Below are 26,345 nucleotides of genomic sequence, written 5' to 3' on the forward strand. Positions count from 1 at the left end.
AGAATGCCAGTAAAGCTGTCCTGAAGACATATCCCTCAACGGACTCCCCATGCAATTCTGTCCTTCCCAGGTCTAGCCCATTTTCTCTTCTGAGGATGGTCCCCAGGTTTTCACAGCAGAGCCCCCACTAAAATCAGTGTCACTGCTGTAGGTAAATTGGCCCCGAAGGTCACTTTGGCAGTCTTAACGCCAGCATGGCAGTTACTTAGAAGCAGCACTTGGACATTTATTTTTCAGCATAAAACACTGCTCATGTACACAAAGCATTGCTCTGTCTCAGAGTGACTTGAAACCTCTTCCAGAGCAGAGAGTGAGGTTTGCTGGGAAGAGGCATGTTTTCTAACTAGCTCTTGGGTTGTTTCTCTGAACGACTGACACTCTTCTGAAATTTGTTTTGGTGTGCCAGGAGAGGTTTTGCATACTGGATCCTCACATCTTTGGATGCAATTAGATCACTAGCTCACTGCCTTCCCTCGCAGTGACCCAGGGCTCAACCAGGCCTGCCAGTGCTGATGGAAATCCTACAAAAACCCTTTCAGAGATCCATGTGCAGCCGGTTGCGAGACAACATGACCTACTTCATCTTTGCAGCAGATGCTGTGATGGAGGACCTCATCCTGTGGGAAGGACCTGGGGAAGGGCATGCAGAGCTGCTCCCAGGCACTCTCCATCTCCCAGGGGTTTCCCTGTGTCCGAACTGGCATAACTGGACCTGGCTGGGGTCACTGGGAAGCCCCTCTGCAACATCCAGGGCTGCTCACCCTCAGGACCAGCCCTGCTTTGACCACAGCCGAGCCACCCTGGGTGCTGCCAGTGCCACAGGGCCACACAGCCATTCTGTGCCTGGACGCACCCCTTCCCCCGGGGTGCATCAGGACATGAGAAACGAGAGCTGACAACTGTATTCGCTGGGTTTCGCTTCTGCTCTGTCACACGAGACGTTAAATTGACTCTCGGCTGTGCTGTCTTGGGGAAACGTATGAAGCCTTTGTACTTCGAGGATGGCTGCTTCATGCAACGGGAGCAGTGCTGAGGTGGCAGGAGGGGTTATTTCACCTCCTCGGCAGGCTTTGGCGCATCCCTCTGCTCTCCTGATGTGCGAAAGGAGGTGCCGTGTTGGCAATGCAGGGTGAGGGACAGGTAGGAGATCGTGCGGGCAGAGCGGGCAGGATGCCCAGATCCATCCTGGCTCTGCCACTCGCTCGTTCAGGCAAGTGGTCTGCACTGGGTTTCCTGCCCTGCAAAGTGCCCAGGAAGGACATGGGTGAGCACAGCCTGGGGTCAGCACCTCTCTGCAACGCTCAGCATAGGGCTGATGCCCTGGTGGGTCCTGCCCTGCTGCCAGCAAAGAGGGCATCTTGTCATTAATCAGACATTGCTGCCCTACACACCTTCCCGTTAAGTCCCTGATAGCTCCCGGACACAGGGCACAGTTGTGAGCAGGGTGAAAAGTCTGACTTTTTATTGCTTTGGGGTTTTTTTATCCCCTAAGTTTGCGGCATCATTAACATTCTGCTAGAGAAGAGATGGGTTTTCTTCAAACATCTCGGCTTTTTGGCCTTTATAACTCGCTGTAGGATGGCAAAGCGTGGGAGCTGTAAGAAGTGGTTTAGCAAAACATGATATTGGTTAGGCAAGCGGGGAAGGAGCATGGGCAGGTTTAGGTTTTTTTACTTTACTAATTTACAGCAACACAGCCCTTTACAATCTGTTTAAAACCAAATTTAAGCTGAATAATGGGAAAGTATTAAAAAATATCAACACTGACAGGAAGACTGAAAGATGAGGTTAATGATGCCGTTTGTTTTCCATATGACGCTCTGTTTGTGTGGACAGCTTCACTGTTCATAAGTAGATGTATTTTTATGTTTTAAAGTCTCCCGTATTTGGGGCTTTAAATGCTGAGAAAAAAAATTGCTTCATTTATGTAACGACTTAGGCAATCTGTGTAAGACAACAGTATTTCTGTCTGTTTTAAGCTTTATTTAATTTAAGCTTAATTTAGTTTACAAGCTCCACTGAGCCAAATTTGAGTTGATCAGAGTTATTTTAAGCAGGTTTTATTTGGAGGAAAAGGTGAGAAAAGGAGCACTTGATCCGTATGTTGTGTGCAGAGCACAGTCTTGTTCAAAGACACAGAGACTAGGAGGCAGCATTATCTTTTAGTTTACAAGTTCAATGTATGGTTTTCATTTGATGATGGAAAGAAAACTCAGTGTGATGAAAATGCAGTGATCCTTTTTCATTGCTTTTTGCAATTTGTTCCAATTTAGAGTATTCAGCACACAGGGGTGCTTGGCACCCCATCCAAAGTTGCCCTCCCAGGTTTTAGGAGACTTTCTCAGTCGGTCTGATCTCGGTGCGGTTTAGAGATCACAGTCTCAGGATGCTGAGATAGGGCATTTGCCTGAGTGAGAAAGGCTCTTCATGTGAAATGATGAGGAAAGCTGCTGTGAAATGAAAATCAATGCTCATTCATAAATCCTGGCCTGGGAAGTTTACAGAAAACTCACTGCTACAACCTGGTTAGCCTGGGCTGATGTTCACATTGATTCAGATTTCTGAACCAGACATATCTTGACCTTATTAAATCAGTCACCTGTAAAGGGCCTACCCTTCCTCCCAGAGGTCTGTTCTGTTCGGACAGACCCCAACTGATGGTGTGCAGGAACTGGGACAAGCAGTGCTTTACATGCAGTTTTCTTTAGGTTGGTCTGTTTTACGTATGTACATCTTGGTTCAGGGCACTTGACAGCGTCCAACAGTCCAGTTACCCTTTCACCTGATTATTTTAAATTTGGGATCAAAACTGTCAACACTTGAAATCCCGTTGCTTACAAGAGGAGTTTGGCAGTGCGCAGGAAACCATTTGGGGCTGGTTGCACCAGTATAAAAATGGACTGTCTGGGCTGTAAGCTGTTGTGGACACCACGGTGCATCGCTGGCAAGAGCATCACCGTTGCTGTAGGGAGGGAGTCGATCCAGTATCTCCCAGAGTCATGCAAACTAAGACCCAGCCTGCTTTCACTCGTTGGCTTCCTGATGCTTTTATGAGTAAGCCTGTTGCTCTCCCCTCTTCTCCTCGCAGCTATGGGTAAACCAAGAAGATGGAGTGGAGGAGGGAACCAGCGATGTGCAGAATGGCCATTTGGATCCAAGTGCCGACTGCCTCTGTCTCGGCAGGAGCGTTCAGAACCGAGACCAGATGAGAGCCAATGTCATCAATGAAATCATGAGCACGGAGCGCCACTACATCAAGCACCTCAAGGACATTTGTGACGTACGTGGGGGTTGTGACACTGGGGTACTGCGGCAGGACATGGGATGGGCTGTTAAGAGCTGAGGACTGGGTTTGTCCTTGGGTGGTGGTGGGAAAAAGATGCCGTGTGTGAGTACTGTGTCTAGTAGAGGAGCAGCGTCTGTCAATAAGTATTGATACTTCTGAGAATTTTGTGCTGGCTCTGATAATTACCTTTAGTTTGTATTAACAAAAAGTACAATTTTCTGACCTTGTTTCCATACCTCTCTGACAGAAAAATTATGAGGTTGAGATCCTTCAAGCAGTCCTCTTAATTAAAACCCAATGCCATCTACTTTTGAATTTGTGATTGAGGGTATTAGGTTGTAATTAAACCAATCAGTTACCCATTTCATCTGTGTCTTTCATGTTGGGTTCACAATTTCCCCTGGCTCAGGATGGCCCCCATTTGCCTTTTCTTACGGTGAGACTGAGCGCAAAATGTTTTCATGGTACGAAATGAAGTACATTACATTCATCCAGGGTAGGGAACCAGCAAGCAAATGAACCTTGGTGACTGACCCCATGTATCCTTATCCTCAACTCAGTTCTTCTTCATTACGTTACAGTTAACCTCTTCAACCCCTTATTGTCCTACAGCGTACAGAATTAGGGCCATGAGCTAAGCCCAAAGTGCAGTGCATGTGGTGCTGGTTGTTTAGGAAGGGTACTGCACGGCTGTGCTGGAGAGCGTTGCAGGACAGCTTGGGCATTATGTGTAGAGCGTATGCTTATCCCTAAGAGCAGAAGTTTATTAGCACTAAAATCAGAGTCCATGGCTTTCAGCTCACCCCTCTGAATGTCTAGGATTTAGCAAGCCTGTGCCCAGTCTTTGCAGAGTCAATGTGGTGAAGCCCCTTGTGAATTCTGCTTAGAAAAATGTCTTCCTCCCTTCATTCTTGCTACTTTTCTATTGACAAGGCAAAGCAGCCGTCCAAAAAGTATCTATGACGCTTTTCAGATATGGAAGAGTCTTGGGGTTTCGATTTGGAAACAAATGAGCTTAATTTCACTGTGCTATTTCAGTCAGCGGGCTTTGCATTGAGGAAAGGAAGAACTGCAGGAACTTTTCCACATACTGTTTCTTTTCCTGCATTTGCGCTTTTCTGTTGTAAAGCTAAATAAACCTTCCCTTGCATTTCCCAGCCATGTCACCATGCTTTTGCCAAATCAGATTCTCTGGAGGTATAGAGAGGTATAGCCTCAGTTGACATCTGTGGGGTAACGCTGATTTACAGCACCTAATGATATATCCCAGATATGAAAGAGATCTCTGAGGCTCTTTCTTTGCTCTGTATGATGCAAAATGGTATTGAGGGGATAAATCTTACCTCCAGGTAGAGCACTGGGAAATGATTCAGCTGCCTCTCTTAAAAAAGGAGGAGGACTGAAATGGACATTCTCATCTGCAAAACGGCGGGCTGTCCCTTGCTGGAGAGAGCCTCATTGTGCTCAGTTTAATCAGAGCAATCCGTTTGCCTCGAGAAGGCTCGAAGACAGCTCAGTCATCCCAGACGTTTCGGCATAGCATGACGTGACTGTTTCTGTTTGTGTGCCAGAGGAGGGGGGCTGGAGATGGAGAGACGTGGGCCGGCTTGAGCTCCTCCCAGTGCTACTGGATGGAAGGCTCGGAGACAGCTCAGTCATCCCAGACGTTTCAGCATAGCATGACGTGACTGTTTCTGTGCGCCAGAGGAGGGGGGCTGGAGATGGAGAGACGTGGGCCGGCTTGAGCTCCTCCCAGTGCTACTGGATGAATTTGTACAGAGGTGTTACTTGTGCCGAAGAACAAGTAGACACCAGACAACTGCTGATGAGATGCAGAAGTGCCGTTGACAGTGGCAAATTCCCCTCTTCCCTTTGCTCTTTATTTGACGGTGTTAGGACAAACAACAGCGATATGATGTATTGGAGGGGATGAAAGAGGAGTTCTGGCTGGGTGGCAAAGGTTGAGCCTGATTTAGTACTGAGTTTAGCAGTGTGTAGTTATACTCTTGTTGCTGAGCTATAATGAATAACAAATCCTAATAGAAGTGAGGCACCTTAAGCTATGTGGCTGTTACTGGAGGTCCGTAGCCCCTGCTAGGTGATTAAGAGCCCTCCAATTGCTCTTTTTTGCTTCAGGATGTATTTCCACTACCTGCTACTGTATCATTATACACCATGTTATTATTCATAATACCCATGGCACTAGCCTTGCCAAGGCAGGAGCTCACAAGCTAGCCAGCACCAGAATGAAAATCACCTGTGCATGCCAAAGCCTGCATGAAGCAGCTGGCTCAGAAGGGAATTCCCCATCACAGCAAAGCTGTACTGCCCTGATGACTGCTGCTGCTTGGCCCTTGCTTAGGGTATGAGGGACTGACCGCTGCTTGGTTAAACAGTCTTGTGAAGATTTTTATTAGGGGTAAAATGTGGAGTTTTCCCCGGACTTGCATTATCAGGAGTAGATGGATCATTACTCTGAAATATCACCAAGGAGAAAAGAAAGAAAAAAGAATTTAGCCTTAAGGAAATATCCAGCGATAGGAATTTCAGGCTTAACGGTTAGAGCTTAGAAAAAGAATAAACTACTGAAAACTAGGCCTTTATAATGGGTAGCAATAGCCAGCCTTACTGCCAGGCAGCACTGCTCACTCGCTGTCCTGTAAGGCACCACATACATGCGTGGCCATCTCCAGGCTTGAACAGATCTCCCTCTGCCCCTGGGGTTTGGTCCTGGGAGGATGCAAGAGGGTGCCGGGTCTGTCCATGACGTGGCACCAGTGACACCAGCAGAGCAGCCGAGGTTCTCGGACAGGACCACTACCTCGATTGGAGCGGAGGGCCAAGAAGGTGGTTTGAGCTGTAGCGTGTGGTGGGGAGCACAGGTGGAAGACGGAGATGCAGGAGGGCTACAAAGAGCTGGGTGCCTTGCTTTGAGAAATGAGCAGGATTGGGGCTGGCACATGGATTAGGAAGACAAGGCTAAGTTTAAGGAGACGTTAGAGGGAGAAGAGGCAGAGCCTGAATGGGAACAGTGAGGCAACTGGGAGATCAAAGGAAACCTCCATATTATGAGTAATTTGGGGGTGGAAGGTTAGAAAGGCCAGCCAACTTCCAGTGCTGCATTTTGCTCTTTTCCAAGTAATTTCACTTTGAATTTATTTTTTAATAATGTTAACTGGATTCCACCTAAGCTTTGCTTTGGTGCCAGGACAGCCCTCCTCATTGCATCTTAGCATGTCAAGCTGAGTCGGTTGTGCAGAGCTGACAGGACAAGCTTTCACGTGGTCTGGATGGCATTAGCCTGACTCATTCTCAGAGATAGATAAAAACCACTTTTTTGTGCTGCCTCAGAGCGAAGCAGCATAAAACCTTCTTGGCAGCAATGTGGCCCTCCTTCAGAGGACCACATCTGAGGAGGTGCTGGCCCCTTTCTGTGACCGGTTTCTCACCCATGGATACTAGACAGGAGGGCGACTCTGCAGAAAGCTCTTTGGATTAGTGGGGATATATATACTACATATATGTATTCCCTGATGTGCAGTTTGTAGCTGTCTTTCACAGCCTGCTTTTGCACACCTTATTTTTCTGTTTTGGAGCTGGCTGCTTCTTGCCCTTTTGAGGAACAGACTTGTGTTCCTGCAGGACTTTATTTTATATTTTAGGTGGGCCCCAGTGCAATCACAGTGCCTGACTTTCAGTGCTTGCTATAGACCAGTATTTGAATAAGTGCTTTAGAGACCTGCTTACCTGGGACCAGACATGGCTCTAGTTTGCCTTTCCAAGTCAAACAGCCTCAGCTTTGTTCTTGTGCTTATTCTTGGTATGTGCATATCAGCACAACGCTTACCTGGATGCTGTGAACACTGCTCTAGAGAACAGGGTTTTTATAGCCCAAATGGTGCCTGTCCAGACTGAGGGATGGTCTACAGGACAGTGCAGACAGCCCCTAAACTGGCTCAGAGATGGAAAGAGACTGGACTATCACCACAACTGCCTGCAGTGGCTATCATCTCCTCATTCTCTCCTTCACCTTGCTGTCAGCTGGACAAGAAGGAGGATGGATGGATTGGCCACCTCTCCTGACTGTCTCTAAACTTGCTCTGAGGTGGAGAAAACTTAGCACTTAACCTCCTGCAAATACTTTCCAACTTTGGCCTATACTTCAGGGACTACATGGAAAATTACTTTAAAGAGAGACAGTCTGACAGCTATTTTTAGGTATTCATTGAGCAAAACACTCGCCAACATCTGCTCATCAGTTAGCTATCCCCTTTCTGAGCAAACCTGACAGGATGAGCAGAAGGAAGATGACATTGTTTTATGTAACAGAAGTAAATTTACTGGAAAAACTATGCAGCAGCCTTCTAGCTGGCTCTTGCTGCATATTATATATAAATCCTCAGTCTCCTCTTTGCTGGCTTGTGCTGGAAACCAACCATCCAAACGCACAAGCTGGATAGAGGATAAGGCTTGGGAACTCCGTACGTTCTTTTATTTTATAGGTGCCTGTACAGAAATGTGCTGCTTCAGCTTCTCTGAAACACGTGACTCAGGCAAAGTGATGAACCAGCACAGGGAGGACGGGGAATATTCAAGACGGTAGTCGCAGCCAATAGCAACCCCAGGGCTGAAAGATGTTCACATAAATCATCCAGTGACTGATTTCACAGAACAGTATGCGAGAGAGGAGGCTGGCTTGCAGGCAGCCTGCAGCGTGCAGCAGGGCAAAGGTCCTAACACAAACGGCTTGCGGCAGTCATTCAGCACTGCTAGCACCAAAGCCGGTGTCAAAAAGAGCTTGGCCTTGTGGGCAGATTCTTTTTGGGTTTTTTTGATGCTGTTCTGAAATAAGCAGGTAAACATGAAAAGCAGCATGGAAAGATATCCTGCATTATTCCTTGCTAGTTTGAATTTTATTTGCCCTGCAACTGTCCTGCAATGTGGGAACCAGCCTGCTCCCATTCTTCCTGGCCTTGAAAAATGAGAGAGGGAAACCCAGAGGAATGAGTCATCAAGATGCTCCTGGAAGAACAGAGACCTAGATTTAGTAAATGCAGAAGGTAGTCCATAACTTAAGCTTCCCAGCTGAAAAAAGCAGCAAATTCAGGGTGACAGCATCCTTCTAGCTAGGCTGGACATCGCAGATGTTGGTTCTTTGCCAGGTTGGCCAAAGTTGCATTTATCATTCATGTGTTTGAAGTTCTCCCTCCCAGGAACCACATGGTGAGGCTGAAGGACAGTTTATTATAGCGTTCCAATAGTTCGCATTGTGGACCAGCAGCTGCGTGTCACCAGCTGGCGGTTCGTCTGTGTGACTAAGCATCTAGAGTTCCCAAATATAGCCATTCAACTGGAACTGTTGGCATTTTTTTCCCTTCATTTTTTTCTCTTCCTGTACAATAAAGGCAGGCAAAGTCATCTCATGATGACCCTCATGTTATTTCTTTTCAGTCAAGAGGCTGCAGTCCAGACCAGGCCAGCATAGCATCTGATGTTTGGCCTTGCAAAGTTTCTAGTCTAAATTGTCCAGACAGGTGAAGCAGAGAATCTGCAAATCTACTGCAGATTCATTCTGTGCTTTTGGAGAATTTCCTTAAACTCTCTACATCCTAGTTCTTCCTCTCTCTTTCTCCATTTGACTTTAATGTCTATAGACTTAGTAAAGGAGTCTGATGTTTGTACAAAGAAGGAAAGGGGACGATCCCTGCCATGGTCCTGCTGGCCACACTATTGCTGATACAGGCCAGGATGCTGTTGGCCTTCCTGGCCACCTGGGCACACTGCTGGCTCATGTTCAGCCGGCTGTCAACCAACACCCCAGGCAGCTTTCCAGCCACTTTTCCCCAAGCCCATAGCGTTGCATGGGGTTGGTGTGACCCAAGTGCAGGACCCGGCACTTGACCTTGTTCAACCTCATACAGTTGGTCTCAGCCCATCGACCCAGCTTGTCCAGGTCTCTCTCCAGAGCCTTCCTACCCTCCAGCAGATCAACACTCCCGCCCGACTTGATGTCATTTGCAAACTGACTGGGGGTGCACTTGATCCTCTTGTCCAGATCATTGATAAAGAGATTAAACAATTTCCTTGTCCTGATTACCATGGCTAAAAGGGGAAATCAGAGTGGGCAGACAATCAAACAGCCCCTCGCAGCTTTCTCTGTAATGCCGTGTGCCACTCAATAGGACATGGAAACAGCAACGTTTGTAGGAGCTACCTTGGATAATGGGTATTTCAAGGCAGTGATTTCTGAAGGAGCAGACATACGGTACTGTGACACACCTCTTTGGAGCTATCAGCCAAATCTTGCTGGTCTCTGCAGCACAGGTAGGGACAGAGCCATTTCAGACTGTGCTGGTTGAGATCTCTGGGGAACCTTCCCTTTGCAAAACTGATTCATGCAAAATGCTGAGGGACATTGAGGCAGAACCCAGCATTGTCCTCTCAGCTGTAGGTTGCAGTGAGAACAACAGTTGCAAATGAGGTGCTGTCTGTCAAAAAAAGGACTCGTAGCATTTCAAGGCATGTTTTGCATATTGCATGCTTACTCATAGACAGGAGTTGATGGAGACTGTCATGCCATAACAAGTGGATTTTGTTTTCAGAGACGTTTTCTGATTTTGCTTTTACTTGCTTCTTCCTCGAGAATAATCTGGGAGCAGCCTCAGTGTGTTTGGTTTATTTTATGGATTGTTCTGTCTTACTCCTTACAGGGTTACTTAAAGCAGTGCCGGAAGAGAAGGGATATGTTCAGTGACGAACAGCTAAAAATCATCTTTGGTAACATTGAAGATATCTACAGATTTCAGATGGGTTTTGTCCGGGACTTGGAGAAACAGTACAACAACGAGGACCCCCATCTCAGTGAAATTGGACCATGTTTCCTTGAACACGTAAGTTAATTTGCCATTTTTGTTGGGGAGCTTTGGGGTTGGTTTTGGGGGATGGGGCAGGAGGAGTAGCGGAAAAAGTCAGGAGGCAGGAACCATTCAATAACTTTTGTGCATCAATACTGTTCTAGTTACATATCAGGGATTACTCCGTGGCCCTCCATTTACTTCGTGAGATATAGAGAAGGGAAAATTTGAAGGGAAGCATATAGTTGGATAACCCCCTAGAACATCTGAATCCCAGCACCTTTTCCCATCTGCCCTTAACCATATTCTGTAGGTGTGATGTCCCTCACCTACTCCCCACCTTCTTCCGCTCTTCAGAATATGACTTAAACCAACTCACAGGCCATCCTAGTCAGGTCACGGATGACCAGAAGGTTGGAAGAGGTAAGAGAGTCCAGAGAAGTAAAAAGAGGCCTTAGTTGTGCATTACACAAAAAAAGTAGAGGAGAACAAATGCGTGGGCTGTTTGCTGTGGCACCAAGATGCACTTGCAAGGATGAAAAACCCACTCAGCTTCAGTTGCCTTCCCCTGCAGAGCTGTTGGGCCAGGTAGGGAGGTGCCAGCTCGTGCTTCTTGCTGCCCGGATGGCAGCAGGGCTGCAGATACTCGCTCACGCTAAATCCACACCAAACAGGACATTTTAGCTGACGATATAGCCCATCGTACTGTTACATAAGCCACGTACTACAGGAGCTGATAAATTTGCCAGTGTTGTAAATATGTCAGGAAATGTCAAGAAAATTATAGTCCTGCAGTTCTAGACTTTCCTTTAGGGAGAATGATGTGCTGTATCAGAGCTTACGTATGAGGTGCTCCTACCCGGGATGCAGATCCTGTACTCTTTTACCTCATTGCTTACAGTTAGGGCTGAGCTGGCAACAGTTCACTTCTTATTAGGGAAACTTCTGATAGACATTCATGAAATTTCAGCAGGGCATCCCTAAAAAGGTTCACAGCATCTCTTAGGCATCATTGCTCTTCTAATTGAAAAGTAGGTTTCTTTTTGAGAAGTTGTATGATGGCATTAACATCACTCTTATCAGAGCCTGCAATCTCTGCTGCTTGCTTCCAAAGCAGCATCATATTCCACCTCTGTGTTAAGAAGATGTAAGAAATCTTGGTGAGAATCAGTAGCTAAAACTTTGTATCTTGAGGCTGCGCTGTCAATTCATTTATAGTGACAATACTAAGAATTACTACCATTATTTGGAGGAATATCTGACACCTACCTGTCATCAGATAGGGGCTGAAAGCTGTCTAATAAACTCCTGATAAATTATCCCTGTTTAGCCATTTGGGGAAACTGAAGGTTGAGGACATTAAGGTCCTGTTATACGGGTCTGCAAAGCATCTTGTTCCTCGTCTGCTTCAGGAAGAGAGAGGTGTCGGCGCTTGGCTCTTGGTCAGCTGTGGGGATGGGAAAGAAACCGGGCTCCTCTTTTCCCAGAAGGGCAGGTTATTTGAGCCCTTGTGGGACTGAGAAATAAGAATTGCTGGTCAAGTGTATTTTTTAAAAAAAAGAATCTGTCCTTTCTATAGTTTGTAAGGCATTGGCCACAACCTGATGTAGCATCTCAGGCTGTTGATTTACAACACCTGGACTTCTATCTTGGCTGTTGCAAGTACAGTCAATATGTGATATTGGGCAGTCAATTTGTGTCCATCTCTCCCTTCCAGTGTAATCTTTCATTGACCTTTTGTCTGCCTTGTCCGTGTGGCCCAGACGAACCAAGCCTGAGTTAAGGGTAACAAACTGCCATGGCCCCATCTGTGGCCCGAGAAGGCAGAAAAAGGAGATTCCAACAAAAATACATGTTAGACCAGTGCAAAGGGTGGGTGGACACATGTGTGAGTGGGTTGGTTTTTGGTTTGTTTTTCCTGTCTTTAGTGTTTTCTGGCTCTCTGGCCCTGGGGAAATCCACACAGTGGTTGGTGCTTTGGGTTCCTGTTGGTAGAGGGAATTTCAAATATACCCAGCTCCTAAACACTTGCTAGGTGCTTCATGATCTTTCAGGGAAAAAAAAAGAAAGAGCTCTGGAAATAACAACGTTGTCTTCTTGTATTACCAAAGGCCAGAGCTCTGCTTGGTGCTACCTTTACGTTTTGTAAAGAAAATCCCACCACATAATTTGAAACTGAGAACACCCATAACGCTACGCAGGGGTTCACTTTAACATACCCTGTACCTACAGAGACCTCAGCAATGTGTCAGTATGCAGGTCCCTCTCTGCCTCCCTTTTCCCCCAGAGCCACCATGCAGCACCTCCTCCAAGGAGGAAAAGTACTCTAGGATCGGTTCTTCTTCCTCCTGCTTGGGATATTCTTTCTTCTTTAGTTGTACTGTCTGCTTGTTGGCAAGCTGGGTGGTTGACTGCTCGCAGCACTTGACTGATGTGTGCTCCCCTCTCTTTTCTCCTGCCTCTCACAGCAAGATGGCTTCTGGATCTATTCAGAGTACTGTAACAATCATTTGGATGCATGCATGGAGCTTTCCAAGCTGATGAAAGATAGCAGGTACCAGCATTTCTTCGAAGCATGTCGTCTGTTGCAGCAGATGATTGATATTGCCATAGACGGTTTCCTTCTGACGCCAGTGCAGAAGATCTGCAAATACCCCCTGCAGCTCGCAGAGCTACTGAAGTACACCGCGCAGGATCACAGGTACGCCCATCTGTTATTACATGGAAGGATTTTGCTTACTGCTGCTTTACGTGGCCTCTGCACACACACAGGGCTTGGGGGTTTTTCTGTCCAGCTCTTCTCTTCATGACGTCTTGTATAAATTGAAGCAGGGCAAAGGTTCAAAAAAGCTTCTCAAAGCACTGATTCTCAATGGAGCCAAACTCATCTCTGTTATAATCAGACATCTGAACTAATTACCCTTGGATGTACTTTCTGATGCTACCAGTTACACTAGAAAAATTACCTAATTAGCATTCAGTGGTTGGAAAGCCTCATTCCTTTATCCTGAAGAGGACCTCAATCCATAGCAAGTAGAGGGCCAGGATCCACAACTCAAACCTGAATATCCTCAGATTTGGGGAGAATTCAGAACCTGCTCTGCTTTTTAGCCTGATTCCATCTCTGATTTTGCCATTGGGTTTAGGTTCAGAGGGGCACCCAGCAGTTTGATTACTTCCCAAAATTTCCAGGATCTCTTTTGCTGCTGCTGAGGGCAACCAATCTGACTCTCTGACTTAGTGTAGATCAAGAATAGCACCTACGATATCACTTGTGAGATACTGCTATAAAAATAAGGTGAAAGAAGAAACAGGCCTCTTAAGAGTAGATTTTCTCCTGCCTTGCCAATTTTCTTTCTTTTTCCAAAAGCCATTTAAAAGGAAATGCTTCAGAGAACAGAAGAGACCACAGATGTTTCAGAAACTTCTGCAAGTGTTTGATTTTTTTGTTTTTCCCCAAACCCGGCTCTAGAAGTGCAGAGAAATGTGATATGAGCGAAGAGATGCATTGATTTTCTTTGACCTGATTCACAAGTTTGACTGATTCATACTAGCTGAATGCCCAGTTCAAAATCACAAATTTGAACATGTATTTGCCTCCAGAGCCAATTTCTGGTTTTCCCTTGATAATGAGACCAAATCAAACTTGGAGCAGACTCATGGGAACATTAGGGTATCAGAAAGCAGCTCTAGGATCCCAAATGTTGTGGCTTTTTTTTCCTTACCAGCTATGGGATGTCCCCACAGTACTTAGAGTGTGAATTCAGATGCAGCTTTACAATGGGAAGACATAAGCAGCCTCGGACAGAAGAGGTCTGCGTTTAAAATGACCTTTTCTGTGTTATTTGGTAGCAATAGCAAAGGGGATGTGGACAGTGTGATTACACATGGGTTGGATTATTTTGGGAGTACGTTCCTTTTTTCCTTTGGGATGTTTTAAAATCAACATGTTGTTAAGTAATCAGATATATTCCGAGAAGACTCTGATCTTTCCTGTGGTTAAGCAACAATTAATTGATTCAGACTGAGAGCTCTTAGCTACTGAAAAGTGTTAGTGATAGGACATGTCCATGAACACTTAATTTTAAACATTTCATTTCTCTTGTTTCTTCATTTTCTGAAAAGGGAAAGCAGGATTATATTTGCTTGCCTTGCATTAGTCAAGAGTAAGCCCCTGAAGCTGTAACATGGTGCATTTATGAAACTCCTGCCTGCACAGACAGCCAGCGAAAGACCTGTGCCTTATCTCAGGCCTGGAGCGTGGTGTACTTCTGTTAGCGTGGGCATGCCCTGGAGAGTTTATTGACTCATGGAGGAATGGTGTTACAACGCAGAAATGGGGTGGGTTATACCACACTTCCTTGTGGTCTAGCTCCTCTGATTCAAGTGCTGAAAGAGCCTGGGAGGGACCAATCCTCCAGCCAGCCCAGCTCGCATCCCAGACAAGCCTAATGCCACAAATGGGAAAAGTGAGGCACAGAGAGTGTGTCTTACCACCATAGGATTCTGCACTGGGACTGTGCAGAAAACCTGGGCTGCCATGGTTACCTGCTTGAAATACAAATATTTTCTGCTCTTCTAATTCTGGCTTTGGGATCGGGGCTGAGATGAGCAAAGCCTGAGATTGGAAAAGCACATAATCTTTGGGGAGTGTCACGTTGTGACTATCAGATACAGGGAAAAGCCAGGTACCTGCAGGTTGGGATACCGTCAGGTCAGCTATGAACAAGAAGAACTGAGAAGCCAACTGGGGAGCTTCAGCCCATTAATCAGGCGGCGAGTTGTCCTCATGCACTTGCAGCTTGACAGTGCTCGCAGTCAGATTGCGAGTCTCAAAGAGAAGCTAGAAAATTACAGAGTGGACTAATACACTGAAATCAGGCTCATCATTGGCTGAATTAGGAGTCTCTTAGGCACTGTGATTAAAATTTAATATGTAGAAAATACTGTTTAAATCAGTTGAACCATTTATGGAATAAGGCAAAACTCAGAAAGGACCAGGAGTCCCAATGAAAGGAAGTATGTTAGCTTCATCTAACAGTGGGACATGATATTCTCGTTCTTTTTTTTTCTTCCTCTTCCCTAATATCATACTGGTAGAGCTATGGATCTTCCCTGCACCAGGTCAGGACAACAAAGCTGAAACCAGAAACCTGGCCACTCTCCCCTAACTCAGCATGTGATAGTGGGCAAGAGTCTAGACTTGCATTCTGATTGAGCACTGGAAAGTGGTCATTGCAGCCCCAATATAATTGACAAACAATTTATTTACCTTAATTTCATAGTTAGTGCTATCCTATTATTTTTTCACTGGCCAAATGCTTTGCTTCTGTTATTTTTTCTTCTAAGTTTTTGCCAGCTGTGCCACAGACATGGACTAAGAGCCCAAAAAGTTCAGTCGTGACTCTGTCTTCATTACTGTGTGAAAGAAAAATGTGCCTGGGGTTTTCTCGTCAAACATAACATTAGAATTGGTGAATTAGCATTGCCAAGATAAAGCCTGGCTTGATTGGCACCGTCCCATTCCACATGGAGGCAGGCATGGGGTTGTTTTCAGAGTCTGGCTCCCTTCAATTGCTTATTGTTTTGAGACTGGTTCATTTGAATTTTTCACAAAGCCACATCTGTTTACCTCTTAAGGATTTACTCCAGCTTAATATGAATTAAATATATGAAGGTCCTAAGTGCAGCTTGCTGGTGTCCTGACCGTTCCTGCTGCAGAACTGAGCTGGAGTTAAGAGTGTATGAACACGTTACGTGAGAAAGAGGAGACTGCTAACGGGTGGACTGACATTAGCCTCCCTTTTTTGCATGTGCATAATAGCTAGGAGATTGTTCATGACTGTCTCTACACCCTACACCTCTCCCTACCTCTAGGGATCCTTTCTGGCCATGGTGACTTACCTGCCTACAAGAACTCATGGACATTTTGAAGACCAGACTAATGTCTCTCTGGCATAGCTCCATTTCTCCCTTACACAGCCAGGCGCTCACTTCATACAGATGGCCCCACAAAGGAAGGCACAAGAAGTTCTTCATTGTGTATCATGACGGATGTCAGACAGCCCATCCTCTATTCTCCTTTACTTTGTTGAAGGGCCAGTCCTGATGTTCTGGAATTTGTAGGACTTTTTTAACCTCAGCTAGAATTTTGACATAAGAATTAAATAAGAATTGAAAATGTATTTCAAGATTTCATCTAAGAAAGGATGGCAAAATAGCAAATAATATTCTATTATGTATCATATTGTGATTGTTTCTTAGTATTTATGCTGTTTGGATCACATGGGGAAATGGATCTAATTCACAGCATTCACCTCTATTTTAGCTGTCACCAGTGCAATTCTTAGCAATAATCAATAAAGCCATTCCCCCTGCAGCTGCCCAAGATCACAGTTTTTCTCATTAGTCAGCAATCAATATCAACCCTTAAGTTAATAATATATTATGGTGGCATTATGGCAGCTGGCCTTGTCTGTCTTTCAGACTGAAATTAAGATTCCTTGGAATGGAAAAGAAGGCACGGGGCAAAAATCAATAGCATTGATTTCAGCATCACTTTTTGGAAAGACTGATCATCATCTTTGCTGGCCCTGGCAGGAGGCTATTTTCACTCTTTGTTATTGCACTCCAAGGCCCATCCAGGAAAAAAAATAATTGCTTTTATTTGCTCACCTGAAGTCCGCAGTAAGAATGAATGCCATGGGATAAACGCTCTGTGGCACTCCTGGAGTCGCCTTATGACTTGGAAGGTGCTCTGGCCTTGTGACTAATTAAAAAATATTTTCTAATGTTCATTTTAAAAATGGAAGAATCCAGGCCCAAAGGCACAGGCTATAAAAATGTTCAGACTTTTTTTTAGGATGCTCTTTAGCCAAGCACCTTAGAACTTTAAAGAGCAATATTCACAACTGTTGTACGTTGGGTTGGTGGAGGTTAGGCTGTACTCATTGCACTGATGCAAAGCAGCTGAGGAGCTGTCTGGCTTCTCTGTCTCATACACAGGCAATTTCAGTTTCAAGCAAGCATCTCTCTTGTGATGATCTAGAAGGACATTGCTGATGGAAAAAAATATGGTATGGTGGTAATGAGTGGCAAATCCTACCTGCATTTCTTTCTGAAAGGATGGTGAGATTATGGTGCTACTAGTGATAGACTCCTGTGCATTTGCACTGCACGTCATGGACTTTTCTTTGGTGTTCAACAGTGACTACCGGTATGTGGCTGCTGCTCTCGCTGTCATGAGGAACGTGACTCTACAGATCAACGAGCGGAAGCGGAGATTGGAGAACATTGACAAGATAGCTCAGTGGCAGGCCTCTGTTCTGGACTGGGAGGTACAGTAAACGCTCAGCCCTGATTTAGGAGCTATAAACCTGGAAAAACTAAATTCCATGCACTTGTTGGATTATCCAAGGCCATGTAGTTCATTTCACACAACCTAGTCTTGGGATTAAGCTTGGGACAGAGAAGGCATATTTACAGACTTTAGAGATGGTACTTTAGATGTGAAACATTAATGGTATTCTGAAGAAAATCTAGGGTCCGGTTCCAATTTCATCAATAGAAATCTGGAGTAACTTTTGCAGTTGCAATGCTGTTGTCCTGGGAGTAAGTGAGATTTGGATCAAACTCTGTGTGTTGTGGCTCTGTGCGTTGTAAGGGAAAGAGGTAGCAAAAAGCCCTAGAAACTGTGATGTGTTAAGAAAATGGAGAAAACTCTTCTGGTGGTTGCTTTATGATTAGAAGCCAAAACATTAAGCTGAAGATAGAGATGCTACTTGCACATTTAAAATGAGTACCCACTTGAAGATATTTCTGAACCAACTCTATGTGTAGTGATCATATAATTAAGGAGCTGAGAAACACAGGCAAGGCAAAGTCATCAGAGGGATTCCTCACTAGCAGGCCTTCAGTCTCCTACATTTTTGCCATGTGTTTAAAAAAAAAAGCCATACTGAAATTATGTTCTCCTTTTCTTTTTGTCCCTGTTTTTTTTTTAAATCGTTGTGTGAGTGTAATCTGTAAATAGGGGTTTTGGAGCAGACCAAGGACAAATGGTTTTGTAAATCCCTCTCTATGTTGTCATCAGTCGCTGTGTTTAGCAAGTAGATACTTAGAGTGATGGAACAGCCTTTCTTCTTCCTCAAAGTCATGAAGATCTGGAATAACTCCACATTCAAGTCAATGGGATCGTATTATGTAAATTAATATATGGGAAAGATGCATTAATCCTTTAATTTTTTTTTTTTAATTTTTTTAAAAAAAAGATGTAGGAAGGCTGGGAGGAGAGGGAGAGAAGTACAGGTGCATCACCTTTTGATTGTGTATCCTCCTTGACTGAATTAGTTTCATTGCTGTAATGAAGGTTGGATTCAACCCTGGATCTCTTGATAAAACACATAAATGCAGCAATCATAGCTGGTTCTTAAATTATGACTGCCTGTGAGAGCAGAGAAGGCAGATGATTTGCTTGATTGTTTTATTGTTGTTTACTGTGAAGAAACCTCTCTCTCACTGACACGCAGACTCATTTTCAGAATTAGAAAAGTGCTCTCAAAGAGGCAGAGAACCATGAGATATATCTGCAGCCTTCAGTATATTCCGTGTGATGAGCTAATAAGTGTCATTTGTAAGAAATGCAGAGACCCTCATTGTAAATAAATCTAGATTAAGGACAGATCAGTTCCAAGTCAGTGAATATTCATGTGTGAGTGGAAAGCCAAGGTGACCTCCACATAGGATCTATGGAATAGCAGTTTCTTTTTTTCTTCCATTAGCTCAGTTGATAATTCATTTTTATTTAGCCTTATCCTTGATAATTCATTCCTGCTTAGCTTTAGCCATATCCTTTATAATCCATTCCTGCCTAGCAGTACCCATTCTTTATCTCCATCCTATCCTCAGGAACTTGCCAAATCATTCTTCCAGGCTTTCTTCAACTATTCCAAATTTCAAGCACAATATTGCAGCAACATCCTTCAGCTTCTCATAATATAGCAAAACCTGCTGCTGGTACGGCTCAGAGATCCGATGGGAATGCAGCTATTGCCCCCATTCAAAGGAAAACACCCTTCTTGCCATTTTTATTCTGTATTTTGGATCAAGAAGAGTTATAGAGTCCTGATGGGAACATTAGAGGATGAGACCTAGATCCAGCAGAGGACTTCACTGCTTGATTCTTCCCTCTAAAGTAACTTCTGAATTATCAGATCCAACCCCCACTTCACAGATGTTCACGTAATGGCCAGAAGGATGCACAAAAACCCAAAATACTCAGAAGTTAACTATAGTACAATGCAGGAGGAGAGCTGGAGAAATCAAAAGCAGTGCCAGATGCTTAGATCTATCCTAGATCTGTGCAGGTACTCTCTTTAGGCATTACAAACCCAAGCTGCTAACCTCCAAAACCCCCACTCGGCTGATGTCCATCTATAGGACCTGTCTCCCAGGACACAGGCCATCAGGGGTTGATTTCATACGCAGCCTCTGGGGGTTCAGGCCCTCGTCTTCTACACGTAGGCCGTTATGGAGTAGAAGAGGGATTCCCTGGAATGTCTCCCTAGCCTCTTCCAGTCTGTGGGGAACATGCATTTGTTACCTGGGTTAGAGAGTGGAAGACCATGACTCCCAGTTCATCATTGCTGGAGGACATTCAGCTGAGAGCAAGTGACCTGCTGTCAACTTTGTGCTTCTACAAATGCTTATCCCGTTTATATTAAGTGCTCACTGAAACAGAGAGAGGAACCCACAACATTACTCTCCCATGTTTCTGTGGCCCTATTCCTGCTCTAATTAAGAGTCTGTACCCAAAAGCGCTCCCTTTCTGTCCTTCTGTGTGTCACCGTGGCTTCCTGATCTCTCCAGCCGGCACGGCAGTGCAAGTGAGCAATAGTGGCATGGGCCCGGGGTGTGGAGCACAGGCTTCCTTGAGATGATCTGAAAAAAACACCCAAGTACAAGAAAGCAGGAACTAGGAGAAAAAATTATCAGTTCAGACTTTTTTTCACCAGAAATCCAGCCAGGGCACAAGATAGAGATAATCCCTACTTCCCACTGTGTGTTGCACTTGGTGAATTATTTCAGCAGCAACCAAGGCTAAATGTTTAAGCACGTTGAAATCTTTCATTTGGAGAAATGTCTGGTTTTCCTCAACATCGCTAGACTAGCGATGCTGACTCTCTGATTTGTAATTTCATTTCTAAATTTACCCGTGTTTTGCAATGAGATGTTGGAAAAAGATTTTTAAAGAAGGAACTAAAAATCCAAACCAAACAAAAAGTATTTAGTGAGTGAATATTTGAAATGTTCTTGTATACAAAGTGTGTGTACACATTTTCTTGCCAGGAGAGGGTGTTATTGGGACTGTATACATATTGCTGATCTTAAATAGGAAAAAGTAGGAAGTGTGTCCTAGCTAATTTAAGCAGAAGGGACTTTACTGAATCCTGTGGAGTTGTGCCTGTGTTTCGGGAATCATTTTTACCCCTCAAGATTTTCTGCATGGCCCTGTGAAGGTGAATTTTCAGGGTCAGCATTTGAAAAATGTGAGTATCCTTGAGTTAATCAAGGCCAGATTACTTTTTTTCCAAGAAGTCACGTAAGCAGGGTCTGACAGTTTAAATTGCGAATGGGACCCAGAAAGGGTGGCCTGACTCCAGTGGCAGCTGATAAGCGTGCTGTGGCAGCCAGGGCGTGAAGTCTTAAGGAATTATTGGCAGCTTTAGCGGCTTTTATACAAGTAATGACTGAGCAGAATGTTAAGGGAAGATTCTGATCTCACTGACTGCTGTAAATTAGAAATAATCCCCATCACTTTGAAATGTGTTCCTGTACAATTTGTAGGAATGTGATCGTGACCGAAAGGCCTGGATTGGACTGTTGCCACGTATGACTCACTTCTTTATTTCATAACCTGAATTTCCAATATGTAAACAGACCTAGAGAGGTGCTGCCCCTTCCTACACCGAATTCTCTAGTGCCTTTTGTCCTTTCAGTTGTTAATGGCGCAGAATGTAGGGCTTCCACCACCTCCTGCTGAGACCTTTCAATGTCTGAGAGCTCTCGTTGTTATGAAGTGTTTCCTGATGTTCAACCTCTATTTCCCTTCGCTCAGCGTCATCCCCTTACTTGTAGTTAAATACTTTCAGATCAAAACAGTGACATGTAAAGGCAGACAGAAAAAACTGGCACACAAAGATAGCTTAGAGCAGGTTCGGAACAACCTGCGAAGTCTCCTCTGGTTCAGACTTCAAACAGGCCAGACAGAGCCCATCCTGGGCAGCCTTTACGTGCTCCGTCCCTTCTTGTGCTCTCGCCATCTGAGAGAGAGTTACAGATCTCAAAGGTTAGTGAGTAGTATCTAGATACATATACACACAACAGTACTATAAAGAGATTATTTCCACAAAGCCCATCATCATTTTTAAGTCCTTGCAAGCCCCAGTTTGGGCAATGCTGTATTTGCAGGCACACAAATGAGGCAGCGGGAGCGAAGGAGCAATACGTCCCTGCCTTCCTCTCTCTGTCTGCTCCTGTGCAGTCTTTGCTGGACAGCCTTCAGAGGAGCACGTTCACCGCTCTCCTGCCCTCCTTACAGCCCCTCCAAGCCCACAGAGGCACGCTGGTGAGCGTGCTGCAGTGCCCAGCTTGCTGTGCTGCTCCTTCTGGGCTGGATTTGTAAGCTTGCCCATTGCTTGGGCACGACGGCAGTGCCCACCGCAGCTTCGAGTGCATCTGCACCCTTGCTGAGTGCCCGCTACAGATGATGTGGAGATGGAAAACATCTGTGCTTTGGCACACCCCAGAACGCTTTCCTCCCTTTCTGAGGTTCTTCTCAGGGGAGGCAGACCATGTGGCACCTGTTCCCTGGGAGGGGATCTGTGGAGGTCCCTGAGCCAGTGGCGGGATGTTTGGCACAGGAGAGCGCCTTGCTCCTCAGCCTGGATTAATTTTAACTTGCTGTTTAAACAGATTACTTTGGTTTATGTAGGTATCTAGATATTTCTACCAAAGATTCCCATGGGTTACCACTTTGGCAGGTTTCAAGACTATTAAATTTACATGAAGGGAAAAATAAATATAATTGAGAAATATAATGAACACTATCCTTTTAAATTTCTTCCCATTCTTGTTATTTATGAGTCCTTTATATCGAGACTTGGTGCCCTTAATTATGTAATGTATAATAGTTAGCCTTAGCCTAATATTACATTACTGAATCCAAGAATGACATGAAAAGAAAAGATGCATGCAACCAACGTACTGTTTTCAAAGTGAGGACAGCCTGATGAGAAATCCTCCTGGGAAAAAAAAAATCACATCAGGGACTGAAACAGATCCTTCTTTTTTTTCTTCCTTTTTTTTTTCCCCCAGCAATAGAAGGTATCAAAAAATGAGCGTGATGAAAAGGACAACATTTCTCTCTCTTTCCTTTTTCTGATCTTTCTGTAGCCCAGAGTGCTAATCAGCCTGTCAATCTCTAATTAAAGAACAGCGGTGTCAGGCAGAAGAGAGCCCTGCTTGCTGAATGTTAACTAGTGAAGAGGATTTTGTGCATGGCAGTGACAGCAGAGAGCCATGTCAGGAGGTGGGCTGGGGCGCAGGGGAGCAGGTCTGATGGGCTGATGAGCATTTCTGAGCCTGGGACAGCGGCTGCTCAGGGATTGCTTGAGGGAAGAAGGAGCTGGGCAGACTGGGAGGTGTAACCTGCTGCAGCTCCATGCAGTGCCATGCTCTTCCTTGTTATGTTTGTGCTCCCAACAGCGTTTCTTTCTTCATGACGCTAATAAAAACCCTTTGGTTCCTCCCAGTTCCTCGTTACAGAAAGTGGTGGTCACCTATAGCATAACTGGGGAGCTGATGATCGACATCTTTCCGTAGCAGCAGCAACAGAAGAGCTGACCCTCTGCTGCAACAGTGGCAATTAGCCCTAGGACTTTCTATGTCATTCCAGTGCTGGCAAGCTCGAGGGAGCATGGAGCACACATCCAGCCTAGATCTGGGTGACCTTCTGCTCCCATTACTGCACACTAAGTAGTTGGACTCTGCCTGTGACTGCATGAAGAAAAGAGGAATCAGCTTTTTTTTTGCTGCCCTTTGTATGTATTTGTATGTAGCGGGATGCACAGAGAAAACCCTCGATGCAGGCTGGGGAGGGCTGAGTTTTTTTATTATAGGTTTAGACGATAACTCAGGTTGGAAGAGACCTCAGGAGGTCACATAGTCTTCTCTTGGCCATTTTGCTGCTGTGCTCTGCTGAAGTCAGAAGGATATATGCCAATTCAGAGTAACTAAAAGTTCAGCCTCTTCCTTTTTAGCAGTTTTTCTCTTTACTTACAGAAGGATATAGATGATCCAGCCTCTCTCAGAGTTGCTTGGGAAAAAATGGAAAAGGAAAAGAAGAGTATAGGACTAGAGGGATCCAGGCCTAGGACTGGCTTTAGAGAAAGGCATTGTGGAAAGCCTGCCTCAAGTCAGGACCAAGTATCAAGGCATGCTGGGGTAGTCATGTTAGCAGTGGAACAGAAAAGCAAATGCTTTGCTCTTTGCCCACCACCCTGCAACTGACCCCGTGAGCCCTCCCGGTAGGGACACTCCACTAGCAGAAGACAGTTCATGCTGTTTGAAGAGGTGGTATAACTGTGTCGGAAAAAAATGCCTTTCAAGGTTCACTGCATCTGCTCTAGGAGGCTCTAGCGGCACAACCAGGCTGGTGTATTGCTGCAGCAGCCGAGGGCTTGAGGAGCAGGCAGGGCCATGGAGATGCTGCTCTTGGGGGCTGAAGGCTGGCCAGCCAATGTGCTAGTCCAAAACTATTTGCTATATATATTTCCAAACTTGCTAACCCAGCATTGGAAATCATCTATTTCTAGCCTATAGACTGTATATATAAATTGTTTTCCCAACATAAAAAATGCAATACAAATCCAATCATTTCATATCTGAATTTTTTGTTTTATATTGCTTGCAGGGACTACACAGTTTGGATTCAGCTAATCAAGTAGAAGTGTTTACAGAGTCCTCTGTGTGTCCTCAGGCTTGAGATGCTACCACAGGAGTAAAAGACAAAACTGGCTTTCTATTTTTAGCAGCCAGCCTCTTCTAGGCTCGCCCCCTCTCATAAAAGCTCCCATCCATAGGCTTGTGTGAATCTTCTTCATATAAGTTATGTTTAGCCAGGAAAGCGCACAGTTTCTGGAGCCAGTGTGTTTTCTTCAGAAGCTTCTTGTTCCAGGGCTTGCATATACCTGAGCTGTCGCAGCAGCGCACGGGTCCCCAGTTTCTGACCAGGAGGGTCCACGGCTGAAATCAGACCCTGACACCACACTCTTGAGACATTGAATGATGCATGGCCCAACCCTTCTGGGAACGGCCCTCTGTGTTCCTGGGAAGTTATCCCTAATTAGGCCTTCAGATACCACAGCCACAGAAGTGAGATATAGAGGTGGATAAATACCTCGCTAAGGCGATTTGAAAGTCTGTGCTGCAGCATGATGATGCAGCGACTTAATGAAGTTGCCATTGTCACAGGGCCCAGAGACTCAGGCGGTCGCTTCCAATCAATGCTGAGAGGTTAATTACACATTTACCTGAACAGCAGTCTGAAATCCTCACCAAGAAATTAGGAGTGGGGATGACTCTTGGTTGCTTTGGCACCTACAAGTGTAAGCAGTACCAGAAAAGCATCTGTCTAGATGCCCTCCATAGCTGGCTGAACGTTTACAGGCTGCTTGCTGAGATTTTGGGATGGTCTTGTCCCAGAAATTGGTTCTAGTTTGGCATCAAAGCCAGAACTGCACTCGTTTCAGAGCCAAAAAGAAAAAAAAGAACACAAGCTTTTCTCTCACTTGCTCCTGAACCCTGCTCTTTACCTTTTAGCTGAAGTCGTCCTGATTCCTTCTGTGGTGTTGCAGTGAGAGATACACTGAGATGCCCACAGGGCAGGCGGTGGTGAATTCACCCATTTTTGATAAATAGATTTTAATTAACTTTTTAAAAAGTCCAGCTCATCCCAATTAGTGGAGGGTGACTGCATTTGTTCTCTCGGAGAGTGGGAGAGAGAGCACTGTGTTTTCAAGACCATCTGCTCATGAATCCTTAAAAAAAAAGGGAGAGGAAAACAAGCGTTAGCTGGAGGCAGAGAAAGGGTGAGGGCATTCTGGCAGCTGGCCAGGGAGGCCTCGCCAGCCGGGGGGCGCCCAGAGGCTGACAGAGGAGCTGGGGTGGTCCTGACAGATTTTTGGAGATGGGGAGCTCTAATGAGCTATGGGAAGAGGGACTGTAATTGCCTGAATGAGTGGGAAGAGAGGCAACAATCTGGAGGGGTGAGTTTTGGCAGCCTCATGTGTGGGGGAATTGATATGCTAGTGTAGATGGCTTTGGTAGCTGGCCTGGGATTTCAGGAGGGGAAGTGCTTTGGGCTGCTATTTTAGAGGGAGGGGATGCCAGGGAATTTGTTACCATGAATACAAAGCGGCTCTGTCGTGGGCTGGGCAGGAGGAAGGGGCTTTGCTCTCAAGACGCCACCAGCACCTGCAGCCAGATCCAGGGTCTGGGGGTACCTGGAGAGGGGACAGTGTGTGGAGCAGTTCTTTCCTCATTGCAATGTGAACCGTAATGACCGTGCTTCGAGTATCCACACTTACTTCATTTATTTCCCTTCCTTCAGAATTATCCCCTCTCTCTTCTGGTCTGAAGTCAGATGGGGTGGCTTTGAGAGCTGCAGAGGGGCCAAAATCTTGCTTAATTATTGCTTTTCCCCATCCTGCAAAGAGAAACGTATCCACTGCCCTGGCTGGGAGTGGCAGTTCACTCGGCCTCGTTCTCTGTGCCCTCTAGGGAGACGATATCTTGGACCGCAGCTCAGAGTTGATCTACACGGGAGAGATGTCCTGGATTTACCAGCCTTATGGACGGAACCAGCAGCGTGTTTTCTTTCTCTTTGATCACCAGATGGTTCTCTGCAAGAAGGTAAGGACATCCAGGGAGAAAGCAACACAGCTAAGGACATGCTGCGGACAGGCTTTCCAGTCCAAAGTGGTTTTTAGGGCAAGGTGGCTGTTTGCTACACGTGCAGCAGAGGACACGGATAGCACTGAGGAAGGGCAATCCACATGCTAGAAATACTGAATTACAGGATGGTGAGTATACAGTGATAGAGAGATTTTTATGCTCATAGAAAATCCAGCCTCCACTTGTTCATT

General features: G+C 45.4%; 1 protein-coding gene across 1 annotated transcript in view; it reads left to right on the forward strand.

The window, feature by feature from the left end:
- The first annotated feature begins 3,093 nt into the window (after window positions 1-3,093).
- ARHGEF9 (Cdc42 guanine nucleotide exchange factor (GEF) 9) overlaps window positions 3,094-26,345 on the forward strand; it is a 51,676-nt gene continuing 28,424 nt past the window's right edge. The window contains exons 1-5 of the mRNA XM_009696365.1: window positions 3,094-3,280; window positions 9,997-10,176; window positions 12,609-12,841; window positions 17,348-17,477; window positions 25,981-26,112. Of these exons, the coding sequence (XP_009694667.1) occupies window positions 3,206-3,280; window positions 9,997-10,176; window positions 12,609-12,841; window positions 17,348-17,477; window positions 25,981-26,112 (750 nt within the window). The 5' untranslated portion in view covers window positions 3,094-3,205. The remainder of the gene's footprint in view (window positions 3,281-9,996; window positions 10,177-12,608; window positions 12,842-17,347; window positions 17,478-25,980; window positions 26,113-26,345) is intronic.

This window comes from Cariama cristata, unplaced genomic scaffold, assembly GCF_000690535.1.
Source record: "Cariama cristata isolate BGI_N322 unplaced genomic scaffold, ASM69053v1 scaffold7520, whole genome shotgun sequence".
NCBI lineage: Eukaryota > Metazoa > Chordata > Aves > Cariamiformes > Cariamidae > Cariama > Cariama cristata.